Genomic DNA, 10,062 nt, shown 5'->3' with positions numbered 1-10,062 from the left:
AGGGAGGGAAGGAAGGAAGGAAGGAAGGAAGGAAGGAAGGAAGGAAGGAAGGAAGGAAGGAAGGAAGGAAGGAAGCCCTTAGGGATCAGGGAACAAATTTCAACTACATTTGCATGCTGGTTTACATGAATGATACATGAAATTCACTGGTAGATGATGGTAAGCATCTACTAAATTCTATTTAATTTAATCATTTAGTTAGTAATTGCTTTTCTGTCTATGATGAATTAACAAGAAACTACTCTGCCAGATGTTTATATTCTTATTTCTTAAGGTAGTGTCTAGCATATAAGAAATGTCCCATAAATGCTGAGTGTATGACCTTAAAGAAAATTGCTTTTTGGACTATAACCCTGTATAGTTAGTTCCTCTTCACATCATAGTATTGATCATTTTAATTAGAAATAGGTAGTAGCACTTCATTTTCTTGTTAGATGTTAAGTTATAGCTTTCTTGTCTAGGAAAGAAACTACCCTAAAATCCAGATTCTGTGCATCATTGCTCATAAATCCCTGACAGTCTTCTCACTAAGAACAATTAACCAGGGACCAAAGAATATTTGCCATATAGTATATCAGTTTGTAATTTGGTAAAGAAAATAAAGTTTTAGTCATTTTAAGGTTTCAAGTACTCTTAACTTTAAGGGATATTTTACCTATTACATGTCTTTTGTCTTAACAAGAAAAAACTTCTTCAGGCAGATTTATATTTCTTAAAATAGTTTATATACACTTAAATAATGTGTTTTATATGTGAGGTCTAGTAAAAAGAGTGTCTGACCACGAGACAAAATGAATCTAAATAATGCTTAAGAGAAAAAAATTGTGCTCAGAAATCAACCACATTTGCTTATGTTATGAATTTTATACACAGACAAGCTTTATAGTAATTATAGAGGCTTAACAGCACATTGAAATTCCATGATTTTCTTTTTTGAATATTTTCATTCTTAGAAAACTTAATATTATGTACATAATGTATCTTGATCTGAAGAACCCATCACCCCTCATTGACCCCCTCCAATATCCTATGGCCCATTCTCAACACATCTTCCTCTCAACTTCATGTCTTCTTTTTTTAATTGATAGATTTTTTTATAACCCAATTAATACTGTGTATACACATGTTGGTGTAGGATCCCCCACTGGAATATGGAAAACCTGTCTAGTTACACATTTCAAGAAAAGTGACTGACCCTCCTCTAGCAGGTATCAACTGCCAGTAGCTCTTCAACTATAGCTGAAGCCATGATAGCCCATCCACTATCCTCCCTAGATGTGTTTACTTAGCTTGATCTTAGGAAGGTAACAAGAGTGGGTGCAGCAAACATGTCATGTACAGGTGAAAGCAATTCAAAACAGTCTTCCCTATCCCTTGGCTTTCCATCCTCTCTTGTACAATGTTCCCTGAGCCTTGGACTGGGGAGAGATTTATGGGTGGCCTGTAATAAATCTCTGCATTAACAACTGCCTACTGTGATAAAAAGCTTCTCCGACCAAAGTTGAGATCGAGGCAAATATGTATGAGTCTTAACATAAAAAAAAATTAAAAAAAAATAGTTTGACAATAGCACTGTTTAAAACAACAGCAGTAGGCTGCCTTCTAGGATCTATGCTTTCCATAGCCATGAACTTGTCACCAAGTTTATAGTACCAGGCATGAAATCTCTCCTGTGGAATAGACGTCTCAAATCCAATCAAGAGAACAATTGGTTGTCCTATAATAGTCATGCTATTATGTCACCAGTGGGTACATATGTCCTAACAGTCGCTATTGTAGTTTGCGCATTCCAGCATTAAGTGGGACCACTGATATCCCCCCAACCACCCCTCAACCTCAATATTACCTTATGGCACTATAAAAGCTAGCCAGCAAGAAAGTCGTTTCCCAGTTAGTTTGAAATTGATTTTTGTATGTCCCATAGCCAAAGTATGCAGTAGTAGGTCTACAGGGCAGAAAAGAGGCAATAACCTGTATTGATTTAGGTCCTCTGGTGTCTCTGTAACCAATAATAATTCAAAGGGTAGAAAACTGTTTTTGGCAATGAGATTTTTATTTAACGCCCCCCCCCCATGCCATCTGGTAGCATTATCTACTCCTGAAGTGTACTTCTGAATACACCTTTTAAAATATGAATAAATATATAAACATCATTATACATATTTAAAAACCAGTAGGTTTTCAGAATTTGGAGTGATGATTCATTGGTTAAGACATGCTGGCTCCTCCTCCAGAAGATCAAGATCCAGGTTTAATTAGTAGCACTCGCATTGTGGCCCACCATCATCTCTAATGCCCACTTTTGGCCTCTACAGCCATTAGACATGCCTGTGACATATAGATATATAGGGAGACAAAACATTCATACATATATTTTACAAATTCCTGAGTTTTCATAAGGCTTCTTCATATCTCTTTCATAGTTAAACCCATCTTCTATCACCTCCTTTCTCTCATTTCCCTGAACATGTGATGTGAAGACCAGTCAGAAATACTGGCAATTATAAATTAAGTAAATTAATTCCTAAATATGTTTAAATAAGATTGTTTTTCTATACTAGTTAACTAAAGGTAGACAAAAGGCATAGCAGTGACTGATAAAAGTAACCTAAATCAAGACAGCTGCTAATTTATAAGTTTTATATTCTCTAATCAAGTATCTATTGTGAATTAATTGGGGTGTTCAGTTAGTTAAGGCAGGCTAGGCCCAGTTATCTTGGAGCCAAAAATGTAGGGCTGATTTTTTGTTGTTGTTGTTGTTTAGTCTATAGTGCTTAACCAAATACCTCTGAACAACGAGATAAATTTCTGAGATATAAGATCAGTATCTATGAAAATGCTAAAACATAATGCATATGAAATTATTCATCATAAATACAGTGTATGAGGGTGACAAAAATGTTCTGGTGATGGCAGTTGCCTTTTAGAATCTGAAATATTTCATCCATGGCTCATTTGGATGCATAACAGGATATATTTGAGATTCCTGAAATTTGTTCTGATTGACTAGGTTTCTGTCATTAAGGACCATCAAGACATAAGTAGTTAAATTCATTTTTATGTAGAATATTGCAGACATGTGAAAAGATCACATTTTGAAGATTTAAAACTGTTACTTTTAAGGAATGGCTCGTGAACATATAGTAAAGGTTGGTACCATTTTCTGACCAGTGGGCAAACTTGTCACACCTCATTAGTAGTCTCACTTCCCTGATGACTCATTTCTTTCTATGTGCTCCTCACCTACTCGGATTGTCATAAGTTACAATTTGCATATGAGACACTATTTAATGTTCTGTACAGAAAGGAAAGAAAGGATTCTCTTCCATTATCTCAAATTAAGGTGGTAATCTATTACTACTTTACAGCATGGAGGCAAAACACCAATATACATAAATAATAAAATAATAAACATAAGTTAAATATGACTGGAAAAATCTAGGAAGTGGTTGAACTTTTCACTTCCCTCCCCCACTGGACTAATGCTTCTCCTTTTCCCCCATAGATTTGTCTCTGTAGTTGCTAATTTGCCTTTGGTTTATGGGATCTGCCTTCTAAATAAATACTAAATTTGTCTAACTTGAATGTTTGGATATTTAGTAAAGTAGAATTCTAGGCATTTAGAACCCAGTTTGTTCATAGTATAGATCCCTTATTAAAATATGTCACTAGAGTTGAACAATCCCCTTTAAGAAAAAAAAAAAGGTTTTAAAGCAAGTTGACTTGATATTGAAGGAGCTGGAGGGTCTAATCCAATTTCTTTATTGAGGACTGAAAGGAGGGAAGCTAAACTCAATGCTGCAGGCTTCGCAATAGCCAGGCCTGATTGACTAATGGCTGGAGGTTAGAACATTCTGCCAAAAGGTTTGTTTGTTACTAGAGGACAGATTCAGTGTTCTCTATTTAACTAATAGTAATTAGAGTATTTGCAGTTTCTCTCAACTGACTTCTACATATTGCAGTCCCCTGTCTTAGTATTCCTGTTGCTGTGAAGAGATATCCAGACCACAAGAATGCTTTTAATGGAGTTAAATATAACTAGGGATGATTTATAGGTTCAGAGGTTTAGTCTGTTATCATCATGGCAGGAAGCATGGTAGCATACAGACAGACATGGTTCTAGAGAGGTAGCTGAGAGTTCTACAGCCGGATCCATAGACAGCAGGAAGAGAGAGACACTTGGCCTGGCTTGGACATTTGAAACTTCAAAGCTCACCCTGAGGACATACTTTTTCAGCAACACCTTATTACCCCAACATTGCTATAACTCCTAATGCCACTCCACGAGCATTCAAATATATGAGTTTAGGGGGGCCATTCTTATTGAAGCTACTACAACCTCCATGTGCAATCTGTCATATTTTGTAGCTGTGTAAAGGCAAAGGACTCTTTGGATGAGATATTTTCTATATGCCAGGAATGGAATGAACATTCATTAGCTCATTTATTCACTTCCTGTTTTATTTCTACTTCCAAATATATAGTGTATTCTATTTGTTTTTTATAATCTACAGTTCATCCATCCATCTTTTCTTCCACCTATTCACCCACTACCTACCTATAGCTCTGTTTGCTGCCAAAATATTATTTAAAAATGTGAATAATAATAATTTTTATTATTATATATAAACCAAGCTTCTTTTTTATTTTATTTTATTAGATATTTTCTTTACTTACATTTCAAATGCTATCCTGAAAGTTCCCTATATCCTTCCCCCAACCCTGCTCCCCTACCCACCCACTCCCAGTTCTTGGCTCTGGCATTCGCCTATACTGGGGCATATAAAGGTTGCAAGACCTAGGGGCCTCTCATTCTACTGATGGCCAACTAGGCCATCTTCTGCTACATATTCAGCTAGAGACACGAGCACTGGGGGTACTGGTTAATTTATATTATTGTCCACCTATAGGGTTGAAGACCCCTTTAGCTCCTTGGGTACTTTCTCTAGCTCCTTGATTGGGGGCCCTGTGTTCCATCCTATAGATGACTTTGAGCATCCACTTCTGTATTTGCCAGGCACTGGCATAGCATCACAAGAGAAAGGTATATCAGGATACCTTCAGCAAAATCTTGCTGGCATATGCAATAGCGTCTAGGTTTGATGGCTGATGTTGGGATGGAGCCCTGGGTTGGGTCGTCTCTGGATAGTCCATCCTTTCGTCTTAGCTCTAAATTTTGTCTCTGTATCTATATCCTTTCATGGGTATTTTGTTCCCTATTCTAAGGAGAAATGAAGTATCCACACATTGGTCTTCCTTCTTGATTTTCTTGTGTTTTGCAAATAATATCTTGGGTATTCTAAGTTTCTGGGCTAATATCCACTTATCAGTGAGTGCATATAATGTGTGTTCTTTTGTGATTTGGTTACCTCACTAAGGATGATATCCTCCAGATACATCCATTTGCCCAAGAATTCCATAAATTCATTGTTTTTAATAGCTGAGTAGTACTCCATTGTGTAAATGTACCACATTTTCTGTATCCATTCCTCTGTTGAGGGACATCTGGGTTCTTTCCAGCTTCTGACTATTATAAATAAGGCTGCTAAGAACACAGTAGAGCATTTGTCCTTATTACCAGTTGGAACATCTTCGGGTATATGCCCAGGAGAGGTATTGCTGGATCTGCCGGTAGTACTATGTCCAATTTTTTGAGGGACCTCCAAACTGACTTCCAGAGTGGTTGTACAAGCTTGCAATCCCACCAGCAATGAAGGAGTGTTCCTTTTTCTCCACATCCTCGCCAGCATCTGCTGTCACCTGAATTTTTGATCTTAGCCATTCTGACTGGTGTGAGATAGAATCTCAAGGTTGNTTTGATTTACATTTCCCTGATGATTAAAGATGTTGAACATTTTTTCAGGTGTTTCTCAGCCCTTAGGTATTCCTCAGTTGAGAATTCTTTGTTTAGTTCTGTACCCCATTTTTTAATGGGGTTATTTGAATTTCTGGAGTCCAGCTTCTTAAACTCTTTATATATATTGGATATTAGCCCCCTATTAGATTTAGGATTAGTAAAAATCCTTTCCCAATCTGTTGGTGGCCTTTTTGTCTTATTGACAGTGTACTTTGTCTTACAGAAGCTTTGCAATTTTATGAGGTCCCATTTGTCAATTGTTGATTTTATAGCATAAGCCATTGCTGTTCTGTTTAGGATTTTTTCCCCTGTGCCCATATCTTCGAGGCTTTTCCCCACCTTATAAATTTCAGTGTCTCTGGTTTTATGTGGAGGTCTTTGATCCACTTAGACTTGAGCTTTGTACAAGAAGATAAGAATTGATCAATTTGCATTCTTCTACATGATAACTGCCAGTTGTGCCAGCACCATTTTTTGAAAATGCTTTCGTTTTTCCACTGGATGGTTTTAGATCCCTTGTCAAAGATCAAGTGACCATAGGTGTGTGGATTCATTTCTGGGTCTTCAATTCTATTCCATTGATCTACCTGTCTGCTGATGTACCAGTACCATGCAGTTTTTATCACTATTGCTCTATAGTACAGGTTAAGGTCAGGCATGGTGATTCCACCAGAGGTTCTTTTATTGTTGAGAATAGTTTTTTCTATCCTAGGTTTTTTATTATTCCATATGAATTTGCACATTGCCCTTTCTTACTCAGTGAAGAATTGAGTTGGAATTTTGATGGAGATTTCATTAAATCTGTAGATTTCTTTTGGCAGGTTATCCATTTTTGCTATATTAATCCCGCCAATCCATGAACATGGGAGATCTTTCCATCTTCNGAGATCTTCACTTTCTTTCTTCAGAGACTTGAAGTTCTTATTATACATATTTTCACTTCCTTAGTTATAGTCACACCAAAGTATTTTATATTATTTGTGACTATTGTGAAGGGTGTTGTTTCCCTAATTTCTTTCTCAGCCTTTGTAGAGAAAGGCCACTGATTTGTTTGAGTTAATTTTATATCCAGCTACTGCACTGAAGCTGATAAACCAAGCTGCTTAAATAGAATAAATTTTCATCAAGGTATGAGAAACTTGATATAATTTAATAAGTATCAGTGTATTAAATGAGGAGAGCAGAACAGAGTCTTAAAGTATGCCAGGGTGAAAGCAAAATCATTAATTTTAGAGTTGTTCAAGGACAGGATTGAAATATTCAGTGCAAATGCTTTTTGGTTCGGATAATTAACTTTCATCCTGTTACAGTTATCTAATGGCGTATCATTTGTCATTCCATTTGTCTAGCCCAATTCCCTCATCTGTGTCATAGTGCTATTTTTGTGCTCATGATAGTCAGCATTGGAATTCAAAATCTGTTCTTTCAAATGCTGGGAACAGTAATGTAAAATCCTTCCTAAATTTATTCTGAATTATGACCAAGGAAGTGCTACTCCTTCTTCCCATGTTAGTACATAATGAAAATATAGTGATAAAAATGAGTACTTTTATTTTTTAAATGTTTACTAATTTTAAAAGATTTATCTTATTTTCTTATTCATGTGTTAGTGTCCCCACCTCTCTCTCTCTCTGTTTCTCTGTCTGTCTGTCTGTCTGTCTGTCTGTCTGTCTGTCTGTCTCTCTCTCTCTCTCTCTCTCTGTGTGTGTGTGTGTGTGTGTGTGTGTGTGTGTNTGTCTGTCTGTCTGTCTGTCTCTCTCTCTCTCTCTCTCTCTGTGTGTGTGTGTGTGTGTGTGTGTGTGTGTGTGTGTGTGTGTTTGTGTTTTGAACTTTCCCATGTGGATGCTGGGAATCAAACTCAGGTTGTCTGGAAAAGCAGCAAATACTCTTTACTACTATCCATTTATCTTTAGTCCTATTTATTATCAGTTTTTGTGATGTGGGGACAAGGTATTGATGTGTTGCCCAGGCTACTCTCAAACATATAGGCTCAAGAGGTCCTCCTGTTTCAGCATCCCAAGTAGTTAAGGATACAGGCCTGCATCACTAAAAAAAGGTTTTATTTTTAATTTTGTAAATGGCATATTAGTAATCACACATATTCATAAGATTCACTGTGATATCTCTATACACACATATAATGTATAATAATCAGAACAATGAAATTGGTATATCTATCTAACCCTAGACATTTGGGGTTTTTTTTTTTGCTTGTTTAGAGAATATTAAAAATCTTTACTAATAGCTAGTTTTAAGTCTTCAGCTAATTCTTGTCAACTATAGTTGTCCTATATCATAGATAATTAGAAGTCATCACACTGAAATATCTGGACCTTGTACCTGTTAATTTTTGCCTCAGCATCATCCTTTTCCATACTCAAAGCAGGGGATTTGGGATGCAATTAATTAAATCAGAAAATTACTTGCCTCCAAAAGAATATATTTTATAGTATTTCCTAGTATTTATAAAATAAGCTTTTCAATGTGAATCGTCGTACAGTATCTACTTGCTGCTATTTTTTAACTTTTAGCCCACATGTAATGGAAACAATGTTGGCTCTAGGTTTAGACATGAGTTTGGATTCATAGTTATGATATGTATGTAAGGCATTAAACTCCCCAGGCTTCAGTTCCCAATCTTGAAAGTAGGATTGTCATGAGGATTAAGTACCATATGAGAATGTACCTGGCATACTGCCTAGTACACAGCAGATGCTGAGTGAATGATGTTATTCCTATGTTATTATGAACATCAGCTACTTATTAATGTAATTCTATTTTGAATATGGTAGATATGTGCATTTGAGAAATGTGCACAATAGTTTTTGCATTTTGAAATGCCATTTTGACATATTCTTATCACCTTGATTGCTTTTCTTTTTCTGGATGCTTGTATTTTCACAGCAGAAATAGAATATTGAAAACAGTAGCTATTGATAAAAATAAACATATTGTTTATGATAAATGTTGATAATAGTATAGCCAGTTCAGGTCAATGATAATAGACTTAACATATATGTTATAAAATTACAGATAACTCCCCAAAACTTTGTTTTTCTGATTCTTTTCAACCCTAACCTTATTAAGGGGATATGTTGTCTATTTTTTTAAGCTAGCACTTATTTATGTCTTACAAATACAGGCCACCATGGTTTTTGTAATTTCCTCATGTAATAATGCTGTGTATTTTGGTGGTAAACTGCTATTTCAATACTTTCCATATTTTTAAAACAACTGATTTAAAATAGATTTTTAATGTTAAATAGACTGATTTCTTTTATTTATGTTAACTTCAGAAGTTGGAATTTTTGTTCTGATTTTTCTTTTGTAGTTCCCTAATTTTTCATAATGAAGAGAGATAAAATGAATGTGTATGAATATGCAAACATGTCTGATTTATCAGTCAGTTTTTGTTTGGGATGGATGGAAGAGAATAAAAACATCTATTAATATCTTTAACATTCAATTCATACTTTGAACCTTTCTGAAAACTAATGGTAAATGGCTTCCACCATCTTACGTTTTTGATTCATTTCTCAAGGGTGGAAGGAAATACCTTGACAGATTTAGCACTCAAATTCAAATGACTATGAGAACAGGTGGCAAAATTTTTCCTCCACCTGCCATGCAACTTTATCACAAGAAATGTTTCATTTAGCAAATGCTGCTGCTAGCACACACTTCTCTACTTCAGAGCAGACAAACAAATGGAGGGAGAGTACTTCTTTGAAGAAAACCCCTTTCTTGAATTTCTTTTAAAACTGTGAGTTTGAAATCTGACTTTTCTTTTCCTGGGGGGCTGAGTTGTGGAAAGGATGAGTCATTGACTTGGTTAACTGGCCTGCTTTATGGTACTGCCAACCCCTCTCTGGCTGTCTCCTGTGTTGTCCTGTTAGTGTTGCTGTTCTTCTGTGATCACCCACTGGCAGGAGCATTTGGTTACGATAATATTATTCATCTTGGAACTTGAAAATATTTGTGTTATACTTTAAATGGTAACTTAAGAGACACTTGTGTTTTGGTTTTGTTGTAGTGAAGCTGTGTTATTACAGTATATGTTAGATTTAATATGTATAAGGAACTTATAGCAAGCCAAAAGTGAAATTTTGTGAACTTAACTAGTAACTGAATGGAGAGAAGCAATAAAGCTGTTTGTTCATGTACTTTAGAATTTATTCTGATTCATGTTTTCTCTGACTAATCCA

The 10,062-nt window shown here is 35.7% G+C and overlaps 1 protein-coding gene across 8 annotated transcripts in view; it reads left to right on the top strand.

The window, feature by feature from the left end:
- The window catches only part of Klhl13 (kelch like family member 13), a 143,181-nt gene that overhangs the window by 85,898 nt on the left and 47,221 nt on the right, over positions 1–10,062 (top strand). The window contains exon 1 of one of the 8 annotated variants that reach the window (XM_021187580.1): positions 9,503–9,620. The exons of the other annotated variants lie outside the window; for them this stretch is intronic. Coding sequence (XP_021043239.1) covers positions 9,565–9,620 — 56 coding nt within the window. The 5' untranslated portion in view covers positions 9,503–9,564. Of the gene's footprint in view, positions 1–9,502; positions 9,621–10,062 lie in introns of those variants that run through there. 8 annotated transcript variants of the gene reach the window in all.

This window comes from Mus pahari, chromosome X (genome assembly GCF_900095145.1).
Source record: "Mus pahari chromosome X, PAHARI_EIJ_v1.1, whole genome shotgun sequence".
NCBI classification, from domain to species: domain Eukaryota; kingdom Metazoa; phylum Chordata; class Mammalia; order Rodentia; family Muridae; genus Mus; species Mus pahari.
Note: the sequence above shows the minus strand (reverse complement) of the source record. Positions and strands in the feature narration are given on the sequence as shown.